Source organism: Pagrus pagrus (genome assembly GCF_965226575.1).
Source record: "Pagrus pagrus genome assembly, chromosome: 19".
Classification (NCBI taxonomy): domain Eukaryota; kingdom Metazoa; phylum Chordata; class Actinopteri; order Spariformes; family Sparidae; genus Pagrus; species Pagrus pagrus.
This window is the reverse complement of record NC_140203.1, coordinates 16,139,026-16,165,916: the sequence shown is the minus strand read 5'-3', so window position 1 is coordinate 16,165,916 and position 26,891 is coordinate 16,139,026. Positions and strand designations below refer to the sequence as shown.

General features: G+C 39.7%; 1 protein-coding gene across 4 annotated transcripts; it reads right to left on the bottom strand.

Moving 5' to 3' along the window:
- Window positions 1-226: 226 nt before the first annotated feature.
- Window positions 227-26,891, bottom strand: hook3 (hook microtubule-tethering protein 3; the record flags this gene model as incomplete). Of its 4 annotated transcripts, none has more annotated exons than XM_084382753.1 (25): window positions 26,723-26,891; window positions 19,570-19,655; window positions 19,331-19,403; window positions 19,019-19,069; window positions 18,695-18,827; window positions 18,532-18,599; window positions 18,247-18,309; window positions 17,536-17,619; window positions 16,219-16,281; window positions 13,826-13,989; window positions 13,581-13,721; window positions 13,202-13,289; window positions 12,938-13,051; window positions 12,377-12,487; window positions 12,027-12,111; window positions 11,842-11,911; window positions 9,973-10,113; window positions 9,504-9,591; window positions 8,109-8,143; window positions 7,873-7,955; window positions 7,651-7,751; window positions 7,421-7,525; window positions 7,222-7,293; window positions 6,051-6,187; window positions 227-5,873 (listed from the first exon to the last, which is right to left on the bottom strand). In XM_084382753.1, exons 1-25 carry the CDS (start codon window positions 26,777-26,779, stop codon window positions 5,861-5,863), a joined length of 2,226 nt encoding a protein of 741 aa, XP_084238879.1. In that variant the 5' UTR covers window positions 26,780-26,891. The 4 variants fall into 4 exon arrangements, with proteins under 4 accessions (XP_084238879.1, XP_084238878.1, XP_084238880.1 ...); XM_084382752.1 differs by having other exon boundaries at window positions 227-4,122; XM_084382754.1 differs by lacking the exon at window positions 16,219-16,281 and having other exon boundaries at window positions 227-4,122; window positions 26,723-26,890.

Below are 26,891 nucleotides of genomic sequence, written 5' to 3'. Positions count from 1 at the left end.
GAATTTTTTGTTGTTAACCCAAAGAATGTGGTGTGAAACTGCACGTACATCATTCTACACAGCGACGCTCAAACATTCAGCTGTATGAACCAGAAGGAAAATACATTTTTGGACTGAAAAGGGTCTTTAAATAGTGATACCACACACATGCAACAACTCTGACAGTAAAATCAAATCTGTGTACGTTGGTCATCATGAAATGTCAAAATGAGAAAACAGACAGGCGCCCTGTTTTATACAAGCTTTATTTACAATGTCATTTCCAAGTTTCGCAGTGTAGGAAGCACATTTTCATCGATAGGTCCTCGTCGGACAGATGCTCTATGAAATCCATCTAACTAGACATGAGTTTTCTTTTCTCATTCTCAAATGGCCAGACACCTCCTCTACCACTGTCACATACAGTATGTACATAGTGTGTTTGTATACAAGCATTATAAAACTTGGCAAATGGAAGGTTATTTGCTACTTCGATACGTAAAGAAAAGTTTGCCAATGATTAAAAAAATACAGCAAACACTGCACGCATAGTGAGAGATCGTGACCTGTTAACAGCCGCATGTTGTTTGTTTCATCTCTTGAATACACTTTTATGACCGGCCCACAGTGCAATTAGCAGTCAAGTAACACTTTAGGGAACACTGGGTATTCATTTTTATCTTAGGCGTGTAAGTAATACACCACGATATGACAGAGTTCTGTGAAGATTACCGTAATACTCATTCAGTAAATTGTTCTCGGACATTAAAACTAAGGAAAGATTTTGAGTTATACCTTCAACAACATCAAGGTGTCAACTCTCCTTCTTTTCTAACTAGTAATTAGCTCTAAAGGGGTCTGAAAATGGCCCATACTATCTGGCTTCTCTGGTTAGATGACGGTGATCATCTTTCCTCCAATATCTAATTATTTGCCCATAATATAGAGTAAACACACAGACCTACATAAGCAACAAAATACAGTGGCTGACTTAATGGGGGACATAAGGGGAAAACATAATTCTCTTTATTTCTCTTAGGGAGATATTAAATAACTGAAAACGTTTCCCCCACATCCCTGATATAAATTTTAACAGGTCAACCTCAACATGGATGTTTTCCATTATATACAGATTTCTTACTAAACTGATGACTAATGGGGATGGACGGTTAAGAGAGTTGTGTGTAATATAACTTACAGCTCAAACTGTGGATGTTAATGGCAAGTGGTTTACAAAAAAAACAGATTTGGACAGAACAAGCACAGAACTGGACAAAATGTGTCATCTCTTAACTTTGCGACTGAATTTATACCATTTCTATAATGTTTTCTCGTCACTCATTTCTGGAAAACACATTTATTTGATGTTGAATGTACAGTTGTCCTTATTTAAATCGAGATAAAATCACCAGAGCTAACAACATTCCAATGTCATCACACAATAGCTAATGAGCCTTTTCCCACAAACATGAGCCGAGTCTTTGCTGCTGTGACTACAAAACTAAAAAATATGATGATCTGTAGGGTCACAGTAAATTCACCGACAAGTCAGTGAATTAAAGTGTAAAATGTGCTTTTTTTTTGTTCATGAGAAAATATGACATGTTCCTTAGCACTAGTCATTCTCTAAGGAACTCTAAAACTCTTCTGAAAGGACTGGAGGTAAACGTAACCTTGCTGTGTTTTCTCCATGTTACACTGATCTGACTTGACACTGTTTATACAGGCTAATAACCTTCGTGTCATTTTCATCAGACAGAGAAAAGACACAACACTATTTCAACCCATCGTCTCCTTTTGTTGCATAAGACAAGTATTTAACAGTATTTTGACGTCGTATGGAAACTTCACATCCATTGTAACAGTATAAGTGGTGATATAATAATACTACTAATATAAAAAAAAAAATGTAACAACACTGCTGTACAAGCGGCAAAAGAATAAATAAGCCATTAAGATAAAAATGCACGGCATGAATTATACCAAGGTTACACAATATAACATTTATGAGTAAAATAGGTTAAAAACAGAAGAAAAGCCCTCATTAAGCCTACTTTAAACAACACAAGGGTTTTGTCGAGAAATCTATCATTTTTTCTCTCTTTTTAAATAACACAATAAAAAAACTGGTCTTAAAAGGCGGCATGCACTGCTGCCAGTCTTCTTTTTTGTTAATATGTCTTAACAAAGGCACTAAATTAGAGGATTCAACCATCTCTCTCATTTGAACAAATGTATGCACTTATGCCTGTAATATGCATATATCATTAGGTCCAGGTTGTTTCTTTTTAGTCTTTCTCGCGCTCTTTTCTGTCCAGATATCTTCAATAAGCTCTGGAAATAAAACTTAAATAAGACATTTATTTAAAAAGCTACACATAATGTACAGAATGACTCAAAGCAACACCAGGGCAAGTCTCCCCGTCTTGTATGACTCATGTACTGCGGTTAACGCTGCATGTTTAAGCAGTCAACTTCCTCCATGAGGGCCAAAAGATTGTTTTCACAAACTAATAAAATACTGTAAAACAAATACAGGATTATTATGGAGGCGGGTGTGAACACTTTTAAAATGTATTGAATGAGGGTTTGATCTGGGATCAGCAGGACCTTTTGAGATTGTTGCACTGTTTCCCTTTCTTCATTTTTAAACGATTAGCCTTTTCAATTCATATGAATGTACAGTACGTTAGCCTACGTGAGCTAATGTACAGTTTCATATCTTTAAAAGTTGCTATATGTAAGAATTGGCCACCTGTCGAAGGTCACTCCAAACAAATAGTGAGCAGCGTATCAGCAGAGCAGCTGCTAAATGCTCAGTTAGCCACGCAGCTAGTGATGCAGAGCAATCCGGGGGTGTTAATATGAGACAGGACAGGCTGGGGCTAGCTGGTTAGCATGTTAAGATCAGTAAACATTTCTGCAACACAATAAATACTTTTACATCAAATCTGTTGTTTCTTCACATTCTGTTGATAGTTAGGTACATTTTTCAATGTTACATATTTCACCTTTAATTTTTTAATACCTTTTTGGGCAATGATTTAATCAAATTTATTGCGGCTCAATTAAAATCACGTTATTTGCTACTTAGACAAATAACACTACAGCCGACACTAGAGACAGAATATAGATTAGTATCAAATGAGCATTTTATGGAGGAATATATATACGCTGTCATTAAATTCCATCTAAAGAAAAATTGCAAGTAGGCTTAAAGGGGGCTTTTATCCTGTATAAATCATATCCGTAACAATGCTATTCATTAAAAAAAGTTATTTTGCCATCCTATGCTCCAAATGCAAACTCTCCAAAAGCCTACAGGCCAACACAGTAATGCCCCGTAAGCTCTCCTTTAGTCCTAAACTTGTTGTACTCGCTAATACTTGAGGTAAAACCACTTCTACTGATGCCATCTAGCAACATGTTGAGGAGAGGCTGGAAAGAACCACTGCAGGAGACACACACACTTTCAAGTTTAAAGGGGAGCTGACTCCTCATTATGCAGACTACACCTCTCAAATTATTCTCTCACACTGATGCCAGCTCTCCTCCTACTATGTAAATACAAACAGATATGTGAAAAAATATGTCATTGAGGTATCCTGTAGCAGCCAGCCCACGCCAAGTCACACAGAAGTACTACAGAAAAGGCTTGTTAATAGATCAACTGCGATATTGTGTCCCTGTCCGAGGTGTTTGTAGCACAGATTGAATTGTAACAGACTGAGTGTGGAAGCACAAGCAGGCATGTCCATGAAGAGTGAGGAGGGGAGATGGAGGAGAGGAGAACAGGGAAAGGGCGAGGATAACAAAGAGCAGGAGAACATGAGTAGTAAGGAGCTGGAAGGGTGGAGAGGAGATTAATTGGGAGCAGGAGGGTGAGGGTTTGCTTTGTTTCTGACCCCATCCCTCCTCCGGCTTGTCTGGAGGTAACAATGCATGACATCGCAGAGGGTTGTTAGTGCTCATGCTGCCGCTGCTGCTGCTGCTGCTGTGCTGGTTATTCGCAGGCTCGAGTCAATGCAAAGTCATGCAAAACAGTAGACAGGCAGGTAGTTCATGCATCGTGTGCCTCAGCCTGGCCAAAGACAGGCCATTGTTTCATTGGTTCATTGGTGTGCCAGTCATGCAGTGACATTGCTGTTGGGGGAGGAGAGAGAGAGAGATAATGGTGAGACGGCGGGGCCTGTTTGCCTGGAGTTCTGAACACATAGACAGCAAGTGAACAGGGTTAATCTGCAGGATTATAACAGTCCGTCATGTTATTAGGAGATCGGTCATGATGTGCCATAAAAACAAGGACGACGTAAACAGAATGGAGGAAAATGGGTTAAAGAGAGGATAGGAACACCTGCAACAAGCATTCAAGATTTCTATTTAAAGTGACACGGGCACTCCTGTGTAGTGGTTTTTTAAAACACCTTTAAAGGTGCACTATGTAGTTTTTGGGAGAGAAATTTTAATCAGAAGAGTAAGATCTTCATAGACTGATTTGTTATATGCCCAAACAAACTAAATACACAAATTCTCTTCGTTTTCATGCTGAATAGACAAACAGTTCAATTCTGTTTTACTTTGTTTGGACATATTTGGCGGACCCTGCCACCTTTCTAGCTCACAACAGTCTGGGGACCTTATTTTCCTCTGAGAACAGCTTGTTTATTCAGTTATGGAAAAAAAGAAATATTTCTGAGTTTGTATAATTTCCTCATTAATATTGAACATATTCAAAGTTTTGAATTTCTGCTCCAAAACTACATAATGCCCGTTTAAACACACTGAAAAACATTTTTACTGCAAGAAAATGATAGGGGAAGTAAATCCACTTCAATGAGCTACACTGAATAAAAGTGGATCAACAAACCTAATCCCAGACCCAGCTACATTACTCAACAACTATCTCATGACCAGATTTTCCCTAATCGCATTTCTTTCTGTGTAGTGTGAGGAGGGAAGCCTGCAGTATTGCAACGATAATATTGACCAAATACTGTGGTAAAAACATTTTAATTTAATACTATGGCACATACGCTGTTGTCTTAGACAACCTGGTGAATGCTGGTGAATGCTAAAACCATGTGAACTGAAGTCTTTCCCAGTTTGTTCGACAATGGCTCTTTAAGACAGATAACTAAAAGCAGTCTATACGTTTGTTGAGCACATTGATCTTCGCCACAATCTATCTAGTTTGAAACCGCAACTTCTGAAACAGCTTCAGCAGCTGAAGCCTTCTATTCTCAGGGGAACTTATTTTTCACTCATAGTTATTGCTGTTTATTCCCAAATCGCCCTATGAGAGGATCATTTAGACAAATTAGCAAGCAAATGGAACATTTACATGTGGTGACTATACATCTTCCTATGTCTCAGTGTTTTGTTGCTCATTGTTGATGTAAATTCACCGATTTAAACATAATGACATGGCAGAAGAGCAACTTATCACCATGTTAAACATTGACACGTTAAAGTGAAACCTGCGGTCGCCTGCTGAAAGCTACATCATAAGAAAATCTGACAACTCCAGTCAAAAAACAAGATGAACCGCAAACGCTATCACAGGTAGAGATGTGCATAAATACTGCATGAACAGGAAGAGTAGTTCTTCTAAACAAAATGACAGTAACTTATACGGAGGATCCCATTCTTCTCTGCCTCGGGGTTACCTGCCTGCCAAATGTCTGCCACAGAGTGCAGGTTGAGGAAGTCAGTGGTTGAGAGGGAGGAAGAGAGGGTGTTTGGAGTGATTAGACAGGCCCTATCAAATATGCTGGGGTGTGAAAAAGGGGTAGAAGTCTGGCATCACAGGAAGTCAGGGGAAAATATGCTTAGTCGGGACAAAAAAAGTGGTGCAAGATTTGGGCAGCCTTGTCTGGCATCTCTACCTCATGGATCTGATCAAGAAGGAAAAAAAACAAAGAAAATCAATAGGCAGAATGCAGGGAAACAAGAACGTCCATTAGAAATGAATGGAAATAGAGCGCCTCAAAAAGGCACATCTACTGTATGCAAGTTCAGGGGGGTTTGTAAGGTAGTTTGTCGCAATATGTTTCTGCCCTGCTTCCATCTACCTTGCGGTAGCTGGCTGGACGTGGCCTGGGAAGGAGCGGCGTGTGCTGGTGGCTTGTCTCTGCCGGGCCAGGAACGACTGACCAGAGCCGGTGTTGGCAAGTCTGTCTTCAGCCGCCTTCTTCTGCAGAGACATACCCTGGGAAAAGATACAGAGGAAGTCTTATTATTGTTCTTAATGGTCACTATCAGTATAACAACTAAGTAAGATGGCGACTCAGAGCAACATGAGCTTATACAGGCGCACTAAGCTGCAAGAAGAGCAAGAAGAGAATTAGCTGCCAACACTCCACTAAACTTGATGCATGAGAAAGCAAATTCAGTCAAACACAATATTAGTGCCGATTTAACAACTCATGAACATTATTAATACCAGCTATTGATCAAATGTTTAATAGAGCAAACACTGTTTAAGCTTATAGAAAAGCATATGCTGCCCTCTAGTGGTTAAAACACCTTTATGCATGATTCGTGAGTGATCAGGACTCACAATATTGTGTCTGTGCAAGAAAGGGGTATTACAAAAACATCAAAAGTTTTAAAGTTTACACACAAAAGCAAAGAATTCCCTTAAAAAAACAAAATGTTTCTGACCTCTTAAGACTCTAACTCATGGTTATTTACATTAGCCTTTGTCAGGGAGTCAAACTCCCTGATGAAGACATTATGCGTGAATTTGTTTTTAAGGTCTGACATGACCAAACCATGACAATAAATTCATTTGAATAGTTTAAACAGGAGTGCCTTGGAGTTTTCTTGAATATCTTATGTCTACATGTATCCCTATCCAAAGAACACCTCTAACAAATTCAATTTGAGTCCAGGAAGTGCACCTACCCTTGCCTTTTCTGAACAAAAAATGTCTTTTTTTGTTTGACCAGCAGTCCAAAAGCAGAAAATATTCAGTTCACTATAATGTTAGACCATGAAAAGTGGGAATATCTGACCTTTCAGGGCTGGAACAATCACATTTTTGCATCGTATTTTTAAATGATTAACTGCTTCCAAAATAGTTACCAATTAGTCATGTTGTCTCTTATACTTATACTACTATCTAAGACAAGTGTAATTTTACTCTCCTTCATCTAAAATCTCAGCTGCACATTAGCATGTGCCACAATCAACATGGCACACCAGTCAAAGTGGTGACAAGGCTGTGCAGGTCCTTCTTACCATATTGTACCAGGCTGACACGATCAGTTTCTCCTCGTAATCTCTCTGGCCTTTTGTCTTGTCCATCTCTTTCTGTTTATAGGGAAACACAAAGTAAAAATAAATTAAGCAATTCAAGTACTTTTTAAGCTAATCCTATTGAGCTACAAGCTGCGAGTCCACTGCATTTCCTTGCTAATACATTTGAACACTTGATTACCTCCAGTGAGTGTAACATCCTCTCTTTCTCCTGCAGCTGGTTCTTCAGGGCCTGGACCTCCGGACCTGAGCCCTGGTTCTGCTTGGGGTCCAGGGTCCGGATCACCTGGAGAGGATACATTCAATTACGTTATGTACATCTTGCTGACTCAAACCTACAGCAAGCATCATAGTTAGAGTACACTCTGCAAACGGTAGGTCACCTGTTGTTGCTAATATAACTATACTCACGCTCTTGGCCTTTTCCAGATATTTCTTGTATCTCTCCTCCATCTGCTTCATGTCTTCATCTTTCTTCTTCAATGCCTCTTCCAGCTCGTCCACTCGTTGAGCTGAGAGGGAGCAACATAAAAGTTTGTTTTTGTTAAAAATGATAAGAACAGATGGCTGGAGAGGATGGAGGTCAACAGGCTTCAGCTGCACTTCACACATTAAGAATGGGTTCAAACTCACAGCTGGCGTTGTATTTAGGCTCCATTTCGTCGATGAAGGAGTTTTTCTTCAGTAACTCGTTGTTCAACTCTCGTAGTTTCTCCCTGATGAAGAGTACAAAGCACCATCATCACAAATGGGTTTTTTTAGGCCTAGTTTTTCCTAATATTTCACCTGACATAAGAAAACAAAACAGAAGTTTTATGTTATCCTGACCCAGAAAAACATATTTCTGGGTTTCTAAGACGATAACTTACATGTGCTCCTCATACTTCTTCTTCAGAATCGAAGACTGAAAAAAGAGCATATGGAAAGAATATGTTTTATAACATAACATTACAACATTATAATTACAACATATACCACAGATGCAACTTCAAAATCGTCAAACAAACTAGAAACATTAAAGAGACAATCTGTTGGATAAATGCAGGACTTGTCTTCTTCATTTCTATACCAGCTGCCACTTTGTATTTCCCTTCTCATCCAACAGAGGGAGGTGTAGAACAGATGCAGGCAGTTTGGAAAAGGTTATTATTAGAGTGCTATCAGGATTTTCCAGGTTGGATAGTCACAAAGAATTATTTACACAACACTTCTTTAATTTAAAGTAAGTGTTTTTTGAGCCTGTATGCATAGGCAGTACCAGTCCATGTGGTGTCTAAGTTGGTGTGCAGCAAAATCATCTAAAGAGCATTTCTCGACTACAAATCAGATGGCATCAAAGAGCCAGAACGGTTGGGTTTCATCAGGTAGGAACAAATCTCCATGTAGAGGATGGCTAAGGGCTAATTAAAGCCTCTCTACTTCTAGCAGGAAAATTCAGAATCCCAAAAGGAAAAACTACCTCTTACTTGTGTGTAACAACTCAGTGTTTCAAAGGCTCAATACCAGGTTAAAATCCAGTGATTACTGAGGTGATTCTGGCCAAGAAGTAAATTTAATTTGCAAAGAAACTGTTTAGTTTTTTGAAAGTCTTATTTTATGTTTTTGTGTGCATGGTGTTCATGCACCATTTTTAAATCCATTACATTCTGAGTTGCCACACATTTGATTCAGGAAGTCAAGAAACTAAGCAAACACCTCTAAAGTCAAGAATCACAAAGTTATACTTACTATAGTCTGACAGTGGGAGCGTTATTTGAAAAGAAAATGCACAAGTATTTTACTGATTGGCAAGAAACACAGACCTGCCACGTGTGGATGGTTTTGATCTGTCAAGGTGTCTTTCCCAGCTTTGAACCTGATGTTTGACACACCAGCTCTATGACCACATGACTCAAATTGCACTGATAATTCTACCGGGATTAAATGTCTTCCTAAGCAGTTCCTCAATAATTGTTACAGTGTTGCCATTCATTTAAGCATTGTGTACTTGTTTTTGTAAACTGCTACTGTGTCTATAAAACACTGTAAATAAGATTACGTTCAATTTATTTTGAGTGAAAAAGACAGATCATTAAAGTAAGACGTATAATGTTGGTGATGGGATGCAAAATCTACACAGGCTGTCATGAACAGAACCAGAGTAGCATTTTAAATCATGATTAATTATTTGATAAAGACACATATAAGCTCATGAAATATGGCGCTAAATATGCATGCAAGCTCTCTCGCACACATAAACCTTCTTAATTACATTCATTACTTACATCATCTGCCTTGGAGTCCTGTTCTTCAAGAGACTTCTGAAGCTCCTCCACCTGACTCTGTTCCTCCATCAGGCGCTGGTTGATTAGCCTAGATCAAAAGCACAGAAGACCAGTTTGACGAGATCAGAGCAATGAGCAAACTGCAAACCACACAGGTGGATAAAACATCAGAGAGGAAAGCTTCTGGCATAAAGGTCATTGACTGAAATTTCAGGATAAATCAAGAAATTCTTCGTGGGGAAATGAAAGGGAGACTGACCAATGTTCCAACAAAGGGAAACACAATCTGCCCACATTGAACTTTTAAAACTGCATGAATAGACCAAAAGATTCTAGGAAGTAAAGTATTCTCTTTGCTCCATTCTCATTAAACTTTAATGAGATATTGAACACAAGTTAGAAAAATGGAGAAGCGTCTTTCCAAATGTTATTTGCTGCTAAGCTAAACGTTTCTGTGCTCTTTGCTGACCTGTTCTCCGTCTCCAGTTCATTCTTTCTTCTGTTGGCATCCTCCAGTAGACTCTGCAACAGCGCGATCTTCTCGTTGTCCGATCCCTCCTGGGCCAGCTTCAACATCTTGTTCTCATGCTGAAGACGGATCAAATGTTCTCTGTAAAAACACACATAGGACACAAGCAAGTGTTAATTTATAATAACTAATAACTGAATCGCATGCATCTGAAAAAAAACCCCACTATTGATTGTTATTCACCTGTACTCGCCGGCCCCATACATTATTCACCTAATTATGAGATTTATTCATCATATCGTCATGGATAAAAATGAAATAAACCACCAGTGTAAAACAGTATATCTGTCTCAGGACCCGCTCTACATGCTCTGTAAGGACTGCATGATTACATTATTTCAGTACCTATGTTTTCTCTTGTGTTGTGAAAGCTTTATAGGTTTATATTTGTAGTGGTTGCAGGTTAAATACACACAGTACAAGCAAGTTTGAGGACATATAGCTTTCACTGAACAGTGTGGTTCTCTTCTCTACTTCTCTACTCGAACTGAATTACCACCCACTTTCAGTTTCCCATTTACACATTTTCTCTGCATCATAAAATAAGAAAAATAGAGCACTATGCACAGTACAGAGGAGAAAAGGTAAAAAAGGCAGAGCGGTACAGTGGGACAGGGCAGGATGTATCTGATACTTCAACTCTAAAACAGATAAGCTTGGATCTGCTGTATGATAGCGTTGAGCACAGTCTGTCTGTTTGTTTTTTCAGGGTGTGGCTGCTGACTCCTCTCCAACTGAGGAACTCACTAAATGTTCCCAGACAAACTCTCAGCTGCTCGCCGGCAGACGTTAGGCCAGAGAAGGCAAAGGAAGACCTGAGAAGCGGTTCCAATACAGCTTACTGGATAAAATATGACACCAACATGACCAGATTTCTTCTAATGGAGTTCTGATTCCTACTCTGCTGCAGGCTGAGAGAGAAAAACTACATTTACAGCTGTTGTTCTGGCTGTTTTATAGTTTAGAGAAAAGTGACGGGCACAAATGAATCCCAGATGCAGCTTCTAAGGCAACAGGTTGAATTTAGCAAAAAGAATTTCAGGTTTCCACACTCACTGTTGAAAGATAAACTGACGGCCAACAGACATAAATCGATGAGAATGAATCCCCAAGACACCCAGTTAGCATTCTGTATTTCACACACAGCTCTTTTTTATAGAGGTCTCACAGGAAAAGTCACTATTGCAACATCTTACTTCCATTTTCAAAGCTTGCAGGATATGACATCACCTCAGGGCACAACAGCTTTCTCATTACTCTACCTCTAGAGGGTAAAGGATAGTCTGGAGTGGGTTAAACCATGTGGTTTTTTTCCAATTAGAAGCTTTTAGAGGATTAGGATTTTAAGGTAAATCCACATTTTTCTTGGTCCACAAGGCACGCTACGCTGGCAGCAGAAAACCCAGCCCTCTTGGAAAGCAGCGGTCTGGCTGATGTAACTCACGCACAACTATTACATAACTCGCTACAGAGACGGCTCTATTTAGGCCAAACTCATCTACCTTTAAACAGCAGACTGAGCAAGAGGAAGCAGCTAGAAACACCATCTGGCTACAAAGTGCACAGCAGCCAACGCAGACACACAAACTGAGCAAAGGATCAAACTGTCTGCCCCTGTCATTGTAAAGCATTTGTCCAATTCTAGTCTTCTTCTTGACTGACGTGTTTGAAATGCATAAAAATGAAATACTGCGCTTCTGACAAGCGAACAGCAGACCTGACTCCATCAGGTCTATTTCAGGTCTACCTTCTCTTTCTTTTTCTAAAGATCATCAAAGTGAAACAAAACGCGCAGTTCGAAAGTCATACCTAATCTCCGGGGTGGTGATCTCAGCAGCCAGTGAATCAGAGCCATCGTTGCTGGTCAACGGGAACAAACCTGAAACAAGACAGTACCGTATCCACAGGGTAAACCCACAATCTAGGCTTGACTGAATAACACTGTGGCTAAAAAGAAAAGCCAAGTTGAGCTGCTCATATTTTGACAGTTTTACCTGATGTAAGCTGTCCCTCCTGGGCTTGGACGCAATGTAGCTCCTCAATAGTCTCCTTCAGAGAGTCTCTCTCTGTCCGCATACGCTACAGAGGAAGAGAAAACATGTGTGATTGACTTTGAATAATATGGCTCTAGGAGTTATTTACAGCCTTTGGTCTTACTTTCTTCTTACTTGTTGTACAAAATGCTAAATTAAAGTTACTGCTCTGGTTTTGATGCATCTGATTTCAGCTAAAATAGAACTGAGAACATGTACTGTATGTGGGGATATTTATCTTTTTGTACAGTTAAAGAGGAAACTACTACAGTGTACCAGTACTTATATTAATAAAAGTAAACTGTACATACATCTTTTTCTTTTTGTAGGGAGTCCACTTTCTCTTTGACACGCTTGTACTCAAACTCCATCTTGTCGGCCTTTTTAGACTCCTCTGACAGTCTGTTCTGAAGTTCAACCACCTGTACAGACAAAGAGAAGTTAATGAAAAATATAAATACACTGTACATTCACATATTATTGCATGTGCATGGCTGCAACCAATGATTATTTTAATTTTCAATTATTCTCCGGACTATTTTCTCAATTAACTGAACGGTTGTTAGATCTATAAAATGTCAGAAAACAGTGACAAATGTTGATCGGTGTTTCCTAAAGCCAAATATGACTTCCATGAATATCTGGCTTTGTCTACAACCCAAAGATAGTCGGTTTACTGTCATAGAGGAGCAAATAGACCAGAAAATCTTCTTAGAATGTTGAATTCTTTTTCTTAAAAAAAAGGTACTAAAACCGACTGGTTATCGAAAAAGTCAATCGATTTAATCAATTAGATCAGTTGACAACTAATCAAATACTTGATAATTTGTTGCAGCTCTATGTGAACCTCAACAAAGCTGTTGGTTGGGTACCTGTCTCTTGTATGTCTCCAGTTGGGCCTTGGCAGCATTCGCCTTTCGTAGCTCTTCTTCCAAGCCGACGTTGGTCTGCACCAACACTGTGTTCTTCTCCTCCATGAGCTTATTCTGGGATATAGTGGCAGACATGTAAGCTTCATTTGTGCCCTCTAACTCCTAAAACAGGAGTGATTAATCGGAAAGTATGTGTTGTTTCTTACAAACCACTGGATACTGTGTACTGTAAGTTGTTGCTGTTGTCTGTGTGCGACTGTGTACCTGTCTCCTGAGGAGTCCCATGTCCTCCAGTTTCTTCTTGTAGTGTTCCACTGTGCCCTCCAGCTTTGACACTTTGTCTGAAGAATGCCTGGGACGGAAACAACAGTTTTGTTTTGTGATGTTGCAACCAGGAAGGAAACAAAGAGGGGAAGCTTTACTGTGCTCTGGTTATCACAGGATAGTGGTTCAATAATACATGTATTTGTCTTTTGTCATCTTTAACATGTCTAACATTAAAACTTGTGATTCTCTGAGGCTTGATGAGATTTTTTACAAAAAATGATTTGAATCTCTTTTCTTGTTTACCGTTTAATTTAAATTTGCTTGACTCAGCTAATCACATAATGTCGAGAGCCAGGATTTTGTGTCCCCATCTTACCTGAGGACATCCATCTCATCTTTGAGAGACTGGGCTTCATCAGCAAGTGACGTGAGCTCTTCATTCTGTGACTTCACATCCAAGAGCTCTTTTTCAAGCTCTTCACAACGGATCCGGTAGTCATCTTTTGCTGCCTCCAACCTAAGGAAGAATTGGCAACATTAATCATCTTTGACATCAGCATCAGTCAATTCAACTCTAGCTTTTTACATGACAATATCGCTCTCCCTTTAGCAGGTCCGTACCTGAAGGTTTCCTCCTGTAGTTGCTCCAGTTGTGTCTGCAGCTGGAGGTGTCTTCGTCCTGCGGGGCTGTTTATATCCTCTATGGAGTCAGACTGGTTGAGTCGCTCCATCAGGACTTGGTTTTCTGCTAGCAAACTGCTCTTCTCCTCTTGCAGCGCTGCCACCTGTGGGAGGGAAGATGACGAAAAGGGGGGGGCAAAGAACGGAAATGCAAAAAGAAAAAGGAGCAGAAAGAAATGGTCGAGCAGTGAGATACGTGGAATTGGGTGAGGAGGGAGAAGATAGGGATTTGGATGACAAAACAATGTGATAAACAAAGGGAAAAATGGGGATGACATGGAGGACAGAAGGATAAAAGAGAGCAGGTGTGGAGAGGGATGTAAAGGATGTCAAGATAGAAAGAAGAGAGACAGAGAAGGGAAACAAGTTAGAAGAAATTACACTGAAAACCTTCAAATTTTATCTCTCAAGCTACAAAAATGCATTAAATCCGTTTAGTTATTCACAATCACTGCAGCATCAATTTTGGTAGAAAGCAGGCACACATCAAACACACTTCAACAAGGCAAACCAACAAACTCCAACAGACCAAAGAGGGCTACATATGGTTTGATGTCGCCTTCTTAATGTGATAGACAGGGTTTCAAACTCCACACGAAGCAAAGCATAAGCTGCTTTTTTATTGGGCTGCCATAATAATTACTACTTACTACGATAATTAAGCCCTTACCATTTGCCAGGCATAACGACAGACCACAATTTCTCAACGCTGGTTGTTTATGAGTTTGCCAGGATCAAGTCAAAAACTCTTCTTACTTCTTGATTTAAAAGAAAAAGCCTCGAGCCTTTTCTGAGTTTTTCAGAAAACTATCTTAACATGAGCTGACACTGGCAAACGGGACATCCATATAAACTAAATAAAAATAGTAATTACGAAGGCAGGGCTTGAGACTAACAGCATCCCGTTGTGCCAGGGACGATAGAAAATGTGTTTGGGAAGAAAAGAGATTTATTCCCTCCAGGACGAAAAGGAATTCTTGCATGTATCCATTATGAATTTATGTATAACTATCAATTAGCAAATGACAAACCATACTAAGCATCAACTATATAACAAATTCAAATCTGAAAGGATGCTGTCAACTCCTTGTCAAAGCGGGGCGCAGATCATTTTTTCCACCTCTCACTACATCGTGAACAACAACTGTGTTGAATTCGACAGTAGAAGAGCTAGTTAGCTAGTTAGCTGTTAGCGGCCAGTGTTTCTGCAGTGTGTTTGGCTTAACAAGCTGACAGAGATAAACACACAGCAGGGTTCTGTTCAGAGGAACATGAAATGTAATACAGTGAATCGCAGTTTAATGTGACAACACGACAGGTTTACAGTCAATAAATGTACTGAAGTACTTCAGCTGAGTACAGTCTGGAGGTCATAGTACGGTATGCTGAGAGCTTATATTTTCAACCGACAACTATACACAGTAATATAAATAAACAACATGCTGATTTTGGGTTTAATATTCTGTCTGCTTCTCTGTACAGACTTGTGTTGAGTTCAATGTCAAAGGAAGTTCATGTTTTTGAATCACTTGTGTTTTAATTTGGTAAGCCTGAGGGATCTAGACTCAATACAATGAACTATTGTAACACCTTTAGAAAGTTCTTTGCATCATTTATTGTGTGTTGTTTGTAAGCCACTACAGCGCTGCATAATGCAATGTCGGTACTAATATTCTAACACTCTTATGTGTAAAATGAACAGTATGCAATTTAAATGTCAGTAACACTGTTATGTTAGAGCGTTCTGGGAGATCTTGCACCAGTGTGAAAATTCTCTCACTGCAACAAGCCTGTGTTGCATAAAAGACCGGATCAGGAATGCCAAAATTAGTGAAACTCAGCTGTTTCGCTTTCAAAATCAGAAGACTGTTTCCTAAAAACATACTTAATAGATGCAGTGGTGCTGCTGATTGCTCCTCAAAACTTCTCAAAACTAGTAAAATCATATGTGAATAATAAACAGCATGTGTAAATATATCTTCAACACTTCAATCCTGGGTCCAAAAGCCAAGTTGTTAACCCCTCCGTCTACTGTTGCTGTGAGGAAGCACGAAACACACCAACTCTAAAGGCAGAGGGTTATTAGTGAAGGGGTGACAACTGACGCCCACACAAAACTGCAGTTGTGCCCCAAGAGGACCACGTGTATACGTGTGCACAAACACTTGTGCACAAACGTGTACACACACATGCACACATAGTCAGGATAGGGGGAATCTGGATTCCAAGGGGGATGCTGGAGCAAGCAGACTGAGAAAAAATCCAGGACTTTCAGACACACCACAAACCATGGATGGAAAAAAAGACAGAAAGAAAAGAAAGTTTGGATTTACCCTCTCTTCTAGCTCATTAAACTCTAACCTCAGTCTATCACGCTCCTCTTGGACATGGAGGGCCTTTAAAGCAAGGCACACAGTGTTGAAAAAGTCAGGAAATAAGAGGACACAGAAGAGAAGAGCAGGTCACACTGTAAATTGCAGCTCAGTTTTTGTGCAATAACTGAAATTAGCATTTATGTTAATGTAAAATGAATGTGCATTATTAACAACTTCTATAAAGATGGATATAGCGAGTGTATTGTTCTCCTTTTTGCAACGGTTTATTACTGTGAAGTGAAACTGAATTCAACAATATGAAAGCAAATAAATAAGTGCAGTAAAGGTCTATGAGTAGTATCTGGTTTGATACAATGTAATTATGCAACAAAAAGGGAGCCGTTTTAAAAAGTGTAACCAAAAAATAGCTGTAAAAGTATGAAGAGTGACAAAAATCAGTTAGGTAGTAAAGGAGTTACAGAATGTGGAAGAAAAAGTAAGAATACAGCTTGTAATCGGGTGGATCGTGGGAATACTGCGCGTTCATACCATGTGATTCTTCTTTATACTCTGAATATATTCAACCTTATTAACTATAACTACATTAATGCAAACTATACAGTTACTGTAAAAAAGTATTTATTTATCTACAATATGCTCAGGCTTTTAGATATGGAACCACTAAATTCTATTCAGATATTTCTGGTTAGTTTTCTCACTTTCTAATTGCTTTATCTTAACACAATTATCTCTGCTCACGACTGACTTATAATGCCTGACACTCAACAGAGCAGCTCTAACCTAACAACACTGATATTTTATTAATATTTCTGACGCTTTGGAACTTCTACAATTTCAATTTCAGCACTTTCAGTACACAGATCAACTGGTCCATGAATAATTAATCGGCCACAAATAATAATATTTTCCAACTAAATGTCAATTATTCTCATACCCACCCACTACAAAATGAGTCACTGTCATAATTAGCCTCAAGACACAGTCTGTACCTCCCCACTATTGTTTGACTGTTCAATTTTTAGCTTTTATTTATTTGTCTTTTTTCTACATTCTGTTTCCAGTTACATGTCTTTTATTTTACTACAGAGACAATGCCAAACAAAGTTTCGCTGTAGCTGGGTCTAATGACAATAAAGATAAATCCTGAGTCTTCAACTAACTGACCTCTACAACCTCACCAGACCCAATGGTAGTGTTACGTCTTTCCGGTTAGGTTCTTGAGACACAAAATAAGAATAGCACACCACTGTATGATGTACAAATCCAGCAGTTAAGTAGCCTGAACATGAAGGATTACAACTGCCTTAAACCAACCTGCATGTCAAGCTCACGACACCTCTGGGAGATCTCTTCCTTTGTGGCCAAAGCATCATTCAGCTCCTCTGCTGTCTTCTTAAGCTGAGAACACAAGCAAACAACAAATAAAAACCCTGCAGATTTCATTTCAGTTTCACATGACTTCCTGTGTACTTGGATGATACTAAAGAAACACTCATTTACAGCTCAAGAATATGTTGGATCAAGGCATATACAAATACAATTATCCAAAAAATAGTGTAAGATGTTTTTAAGGCAGTTTGTACAAAGTATTTATGGCACAGTTTCATAGCGGTTCAGCTGATTCTAGCTGTTCCACAGATCCAGCTGTTTTACAGTCTGTGGCCAGGAAGAAGGAGGGTGACAGATGAGGGGGAGATCTGTGGCATGTTTTATGGTGACTGCTTCGAGTGAAATGACATTGGTGTTGAGATTTGGAAAAGAAAGTACGGATACTGGAGGGTGAGTTTGCCATGGGAATGTTCAACATCGTACCTAAAAATTCAAGCTACATTTAAACTTAAATACTTCCTGATAGTATGAAAAACATGGAAAGGCTTTAGTTTCACACAGTAACAATGTACAAGTTAGCTATCAGTAAAATCCACAGAGCATGTTCCTTCTTGAATTCGATTCGGTTGACAGCACTGTCAGACAAGAGAAATGCATTAAAGGGCTCCACAGTGAGCGCCTATAAAGCCTCCGTACCTGTCTGTCTAGATCCACGTATGAGTCATTTCCTCCCGTCACTGGCGTCTCTTTACTCATCAGCTGGAGAAACAGACATAAAAAGGTTAGTGGTTGGAAGAAGTTAAGTTGCACCTTGGTTTATGTCACTCCTGCACCTCTGGACTCCCACAGGATTACAGGTGATCCTCCCCACAACCCCGATACTGTTAAAAATCTCTACCTGACCAATCTCACCGTATTCTGCTTATCAATCAATTATTACCTGCAGTTAATTTGAGAGGTCTAAATAGCATGATAGTTCACCTCTTGGATGGCTGTCATGACAACATGCTGCACCGACTCCTCCATCATCATTATGGTCTGGATGTATTCTAGAGAGCGCACATGGAGAAAGGCAACATTATGGGCTAAAATCAAGCGTCACACACACACATTGATAAACACACACACAGTATGGGATATGCACCTTGTTTCTGTTCACAGTTGACAGCACAGCCCAGTATAAGCTGCAGCATCCTCCCAAGTTCTGCCGCGTCAGAGTGCTCTCCGATGAGGTTAACGTCTGGTAATGTGAAGTCATTGATGTGCTGACCGAGGATCTAGACGGGGACAAAAGGTCTCCAAAATTAATCCAATTATTTAATTCTATGAAAATTGGATTATCGTGGTCTGTGGGAAGGAATTAAGTCACAAGTTCTCTGTACCAGCAACACAACAACTACTTATGTAATGTGGATGCTGTGTACTGATCAGGCCTCATTGCTAAATGAATACAGTTGATTCTTCTTACCTCCTGGTTATAGTCCAGGATGCCTTTAAGAATTTTCTTTAGATTGCTGATCTGAAACAAAAAAATAAATAAGGTAAAGAAAGTGCTACAGGTTACAAAAGGGTTAAGATAAGTTGAGATGATAAGCCAACATCAAATACATCTATATTTTAAACTGTAACAGAGCTGGATCACCTGAGTCATAAGTAACATGCAGTGCCAACACATAATTATCATTTCTCAATAAAAACGGTGTTCATTTACATTTGGAAAGGTTTGCTATAGCATGCAGCAATTGGGGGGGAATGTAAAAAAAAAAAATCTGATTCTTACCTTTAACCTCCAGTTGTCCCCAACCTCTGGCTTGATTCTACTAATCCAAGCGTCATTGAAATACACTATATCTCTGAAAATTCAGACGGAAGAGAATGGGGATTAAAAAGTGTCTGAAATGTGTTTTTGTGGATACACGAGGCACAAACAATTTGGACAAGTTTTGTTTATTTTTTCTAATAAACAATAAAACAAATAATGCATTTTCTAACCCAACGACCTTAAGAATGAAAACGTACATTTTCTGCAGAGCTTGGGCCATGACAATACCACTCGTCAGGTCTTCTACTGTCTTGCATGGAGCCTCCACGCCAAACGTCTGGATCTAAACGACAAACAAAGACACAGACGTTGAGCACTCGGTGTAGGATAAAAGTTGCCAGTTTATTTATTGCATCAGCATTTTCAACATTTAACAAACATATTACATAACAAGCTCCTACACCCCCTTCCACAAGGTTTTAACAGGTCCTGGGTGAATCAGAAGTCAGAGAGGGTAAACAACATCAAAACCGGTAATTGGATTAGTCTCTTTACTTTGTTATACTAATGTAATGCATTCTTGTTTTTCAGCATCAGTTTATGCTTTTTGTATTTCAAGCTTATCATTAAATTACTCTGTTTAGATACAAGGATTCAAAAGCCTCTGTAGACTGTAATTTTGATGGTATCTTTCTACAGTAGCTCTCTGAATATCAGCGCAAACACAGTCGCACTCACTTTGTCTCAACTTTGCTCGTCGTCAAGGCTCAGTTCCTCTTACATCACCGCTATCACATTCGTCAGATCTTTTTCTCTTCCGACCTCTCTGGGCATGTCTTTATTCTATTTCTATCCTTCATATCCTTCTCTACTGCTTTTTCCCCCAAAGTGGAAGTCTGCTGCCCAGACAGAAGTGAATAGTTTTCAGTCTACATGCCAACAGTCCACGTGCCAAAGGGAGAGGGGAAATTGAGAGCCGGAATGTTGGAATTCTGACAGGAAGAAAATGACGAGGTTGAAATTTAGCCTGCACAGTTTCCGTCGCTCTCAATTTTCTTTTCGAGGCAGCTCTCAAGCCTTCTTTCACAGATTTGCCAAGAGCAGAAGGCAACAAGTATGACATTCAATAGATTGGACGAAAACTTTGAAAGATCGCCAATCAACAAGGGACAAGGGTTGAATACCAGATGAAGCATTTACCCTGGATCCACATGAAGTAACGGGGGTTAAAATGAACTGAGTGGAGAGCTTCAAGTCAGACAGTAGCTGGACTTTCATATATTTACATAAACTGTATGTTCATAGTTTCCAACATATAATCAGAACAATTTTACTGTGAAAAGAAGCTACAAGTGCCGGGTTGGCATAAATACCATTTCACTTAGTGCTGTCTTAATCCACTGCTATGAAACTACTGGCTGCATTTTCCTAAAATAAACATGATGCAAGACCCACACCATCTCCCAGTACTGAGTTGCCAAAATCTGTTTTCAGCCAGTTTAAATTGTTTAAAAAAAAAGGCTGAATTTATTTGAGCTGTGCTTGAATCATTTCTTTTTTGATTAGTCAGAAGCAATTCCTTTGACCTATGACATGGAGCAGCATTTCAATAAGCTGCATGACAATATCTAGGAGCCCTGTGTTATTATTTATCAGCAGAGTCCGAGATCAGTGGACAGGAAGACATTCGACACTGTACACAGCAAAGGACAAACTCCTACATGACACGAGGGCAACATGACACTCAAAAAAGCATCCACACCATCACCTGATAAGAAATTCAGATGACCTAAATGTTTTTTAAATGTTTCTAAAGGCTTTTAAACTGTTGTTTTACTTTATATTCACAGTCTGGGGTGAAGTGCAACACCTCTGCTTTAATTTGAGCCTCAAACCTTTTGCTTTGTAAAATGACCTTCGCAACACCAGTTACAGTCTGTTCCGAAATATTTCCAAAACTTTCCTTAACCTCACCTTTATATCTTGTTTAATACCCATTCAACATTTGGAAGGCAGTTAAAACTATCCAAATGTTGAGCTAAATTTAACTCCTAACCTACTAACCACTGACTCCCACTCAAAGCTTCCTTTACACTTGCTGAATGACTGTATGTATGTATGACAGATGACACTCGCCCACACCTGATCTCAAAATGTCTTTATTATCACTCCGATTTCTACTAACTTGCCTCCAGGGCCAAGCACCCACAAGACTGTGTATCAGTCGGGCAGCGAGTAATTGAAGCCAACCACTGGCCTGGAGCCAACACAAAGCCAAAACAATGCCCCTGATTGCATAACACCAACTCGCAGTGGAAAGAAAAGTTTACCCGCTTCAATTACCCACACAGAGTTCACATCATTATCCACCAGTTCAGCTGAACAGTACCACCAAATTTATACTACAGCACAAGCGAGATGACACCCTTTCCTGTGATGGCAGAGTGGGTTACATGCTCACTTCCTGTGTTTAGATACTATTACAACAACAACATAGAAAAAGTATCGACAGATGTGTTTTATCTACCGATACAGATGAATTTGGAGTTAAAAATAAAAATCCAAGCGTCAAAATTTAGAATAATCAGTGACGGAATGCAACTTTGTACAACTTATTCAACCACTTTGAGTACAAGTTTAAGGTACTTCAGTTTCGTGGTGACAGATACAGAAAACATGTTGCATCAGAGCAAACGAAGCACATTTTTCAATAATGGTCTATACCAAGATGGCACTTTTTTTCAGTACATGTTAGAATGGATTGAGTAGTAATGAAAAAGGTTGTTGTGAAACATGGTGCGTTGAATTGGCTTATCAGACAGAGCCCTTGGCATGTAACATGCCTGGTGGTTGAAGTCAGGTTAGAAAACTGACACCTATTTTGGTCAGAGCTGAGATAAAGTATTAGATCTGTCGCCGTCACTCTACCAGATACTTGAGCAACTACAGTATGCTGTTGCAATTTGTAATCTAATAGTATTTATCCCCTTCTTGACACTATGTAGCCATGTGAACATCCTACATTATTCTTCCCAAGCAGCAATAGGTTGTCATGGCCACACGCGCTCCACATGCATGTGAGGTCTGCAAAAACTTCAGTGTACATACGACTGGATTACAAAGCCTTTACACAGAACGTATGCTCATGTGATGTCTTTTGAAAAGCCACTGAGCAGAGCCGTTGAGTTGCTTTATGCTGTGTGGGTATTTGTGCAGGTACGAGCCGTCAGCCAGTGAAGCCAGATTTTGCCAGATTTGCTTTGAATAACTGACGGCACATAAATTGTGCGTTCGAGGTAAATTACTTGCGATACCTTGGGTGCTGATCAGGTGTCAGATATATAAAGAAACTTACCGTATTTTAATATTATTAAATGGCCCGTGACAGTCTATCGTCTGCTTGTCTATTTACAATTTGCTGGCTGAATCAAGCTGCCCATTACAATGATTTGGTAAATACATCAAGACTGAAATCAATTTCTCTCCGTGGAGAGAGTTCAGGCCTTGTTCTAAACTAAGCTGTTGTTCCTGGGCTAAATGTCAATGGCTTTTCGCCCACAGAGTTGAAGGATTAATAAGCTTTCCAAACGGTATTGATTTTGCTTGTAGCATCAGATCTCTTTAATGATAGCTCTGTGGTAAGCCATCGCCCCTGTGACATCAGGTCCAAATTAGCTTGTTATGATTATATTCATAATCATTAAACCTGGAAGCACTGACTGCAGAGTATACAGAGGTCAACTAATACTTCTGCATCTGTTGAGATAATAGTTTCTGTATTCTCTCTCATTAGTGCACAAAACTGCTTAAACAGCTACTCAACATAAAAAATCCTCTAAAATTCAACAGCAATATCCACCTGAACCCATACGTTTACATTTTGGTGCTTGGAATATTAAGTTTTATGTCTTCATTCTACCTTTCTTATATTTCAGCTTTCGTAAATCAGCCTATTTTTGCTTTAGTTTCATATTGTTTTTCAGCTGAGTACGTGTTTAACTTCCACTGAAACCGCACAATGCTGGATAAGTAGCTTATACATGCTTTCTCAGAGCACTGGATGTCCACCACAGAGCCAGACCTTGTACTACCAGTATATCTCTGCACAGTATCTTAGGTCCTGTTAGTCTATCCGTGTGTGTGACCTGCTATGTGATGATCAATTAATCTGACAACAAACATCATGTGAACTGAAGAATCTAAACAAGATTTACTAATGCTCCACTGTCTTGCCAGATTACAGTCAGTCTGCTTTGATCACATCAACCATAGAAATCTGCTAAAAGGGCAGATAAGAGAGTTCAATGGAGACTGTCTGGTTTACAATGGTAATTGTCCACTACTGTATAACTTGCACCTGCATTGAAAAATGAGAATGTCAAACACTGTATTAAGACCTTAAAGAATGTACAATAGATGCAAGAAATGCTTTGCCAAAATGGATTTCCTGATACCCTCAGCCATGTGAGTCACAGGCACAAAATCTGATGTAATGACAACATTTTCCTGCAGCACGCAAAGGGCACCAAAATGGAAAATAAACACAAGAAATCTGTGATGTAAACTGCAGAATCTCTAATCTATCAGAAGTCAGTTTAGGTTCATTTAAAACCAAATGAGCATGGACATACAAAGTTTCCCAGGGTGCACTGAGGTCAAAAAAGGAAATCCACACCTACGGGTTTGCGGAAACAGTTGCTAAAGGAGGCAGTGGAGCTGTGGAAAAAGCTTGCGTCACATGACTAGGTCTGCAGAAATGGGCTGCAAAAGTAATCACAACTTATTCAACTTATAGTGATCAGTCAAAAGAGGATAGTTTCCCCTGTAAACTATCACCATCATGGGCATCCAAATGTCAACATGTACATCATCAGCTCTTTGGTTTGATTGTAACTGTTTCCCCAAAAGGAAGAATACACAACACATACCGACCTTGTACAACTTTGACAGTAACACTGAATGTGCATGTTGTGCCTGGTGAGGTGGTTTCAGCCGCAAAAACAAGTGCTTCAAAAATAACCACGGCACAATGCAGGCAATGCACCTAGTTGTCTTTGCAATGTTAAGCCCAGTGCAGCGTTTCCATGTAACATGTGGGAGCCATCCATGTCACACATTATTCTCTTTAGTGGTTCTGCTCCTTATATATATCCAATCATTTCTAGGCATACTTTATATGACTGAGCTGCAGAGCACATTTGTAAAAGAAAAAAACAACCTAAATAACAGATATTAATACACGTGTATTGATAACTTATATAACAACACAGCTCATGCAGCTTAGGCCACAGCAATAACTGTGCTCAGCTGAAATCAATAACCTTCTTCTACACCAAATCTAATAATATAGGCACAAACCTATTTATGTGGGTTAAAAATCGGAAAGACTAAGTATTGTGCAGTGACTGACTACAATGCGATGAGATTTCATTTGATCGTTTGCATCTCATTATCTTGTTAGACAAACTGGTTTTGCACAACAAGCGACAATCACCAGATAAATGCAGATACAATCGAAGGCACATCAAAAATGAGTTGCCAGTTGGTTAGATTTTCCGCACTAGTACCATGGAGTACTTCATACTTTACATACTGTCTTCATTGTGAAAGGGAAGATAATGAACACTGCATTCAAAAGTGAGAGTTTGCCATTGTATCATTTGAACAGTAAAGCCTATTATTTGGGGGAGTACCACATCGTGTATGTGGACGCAGGAACAGTGTTCGTCATAAGCGGCCGTTAGTAACCCAACAGACTTCATATTCACTTAGTAAGGCTTCATGTAAGTCTCTTATTAATTTACTTATTAGTCAATATAATATAACATCTATTAAATAACCAACTACTAATTAGGAGCTTCAGGTTTCTCAGTATTCTTACATCAAAGCCACGTGGCCTTCCCATTGCACTGGCCTCAAGCAGAAACGGTCGTCTACACAGTCTCACGTGTTTTGGAGACAATCAGTCAAACTCGGTGTGATGACTTCACAGTTAACAGGTGTGTGAGGAATGTTTGCCAGACACATCATTACTAGGAACAAGACAAAAGGCAGTCCTAGGTTGTCTTGCATAAGCAAAGCTATGACAACAAAAGGCGGAGGCGACAGATACAGAATGCAGATTGGCCACAACAACTGTGTGTGAATTCCATGTTGTACCAAATAATCTTTTCCTTTAAAGGCTTTCACTTCACTATACAAGAACTGGACGTTTTTGTTTTCACATTTTCACATGTAACACACAAGCTCAGGAAGGCCGACTTCAGCATTTCACAAACGGGAATCCACAAATTGATTTGAAACAGGATTACATGGCATGTAAGGAAGCACATGACCACATGCCTTCTTGTGCTCAGCTCTCCTGTCACCAGCACCACTTCCATGTTTTCACTACACACTACTGACATTTATGACAGGAGTTTCTCATGAGAACATAAGCACCTATGCAGTTTTCATCACATGTCACCTCAGCCAGTTCTGATTAAGGTTTTGTGATGCAAGCTGAAGAACATAAACGTGTATTCAGTCACTTTAATTATTGCCTTTGCCCCCTCTGAATGTTTACATTACAATTCAGAGATTCATAACAGAAGCGTGACACCGCTTGGTTACAGCTCGGTTTTCATAACCACATCAGCATTTTCTCCCTCAGACATCAAATGTCTCTGCTTTAAATGAAGCTACATGTAGTAGCTAAGCTAAAAATACTGGATATCATCCCAGCCCCTGCCACATAGCTGCAGCGATTTCAACAATGTAAACATGGACCGATCGGTAACATGCGATCCTACAATCCTTATGCCGTTTGGTAGCTTAAATATCTGTTTCAGGCGCTCACTGGAATGATTTAGGGTGTCACCGACGTTATAAATATAAGATCGGGAAGCTAGCTTAGCTGCCGTCTATGTGGCATGTATGATCAGGAGGAGGGATGGGGAAGGAAAAGCGGACATAGTGATACACCGGACAACAATGACAGGAATTCAGACTCAAAGCAGACACATAGCTGTAACGGTATATCCTCAATCCAGAGGAAAAAAGCCTTCGTTGAACCATAACAAGGCCAGCGTCTGCCTTTTGATCCCCTTACAACATACGGCAGAGCATTAGGAAAGTTGAGCTAGCTAAAATACACGATAGCATGGAGCTAGAATCAAAATTATAGTCTAGACTGGGTGTAGTGTTTGCTGGCGGCTAGCAAGCAACACATCAGCAGCTAAAACAGCTGGCCTGCATACGTAACCCGCGTGAGCCCGTGTCATTTTTCTCTAGCCTGCTAACGTTACCTCAGCTAGCGAGCTAGCTCATCCAGCTAGCATTAGCCTCGTATGCCAGCTAGCATCGCCGGCGCCGGAGAACTGGCTGTCAGTGGGGGAAAAAAACCCCAAAACTTAATATTTGATCACCTACCCATGTCAAGAGGCTTTCACAGAGTTCCATTCGATCCAAGGACTCTGATGTACTCATCGTTACCTAACGTAGACCGACTTTGTGTGGTGAACAGAGCCTGAAGTTAACAGTCGGCTTCATGTACTCCCGAGGTCTCTCGCTCTCTGGGTGTCTCTCTCACAAACCGTCG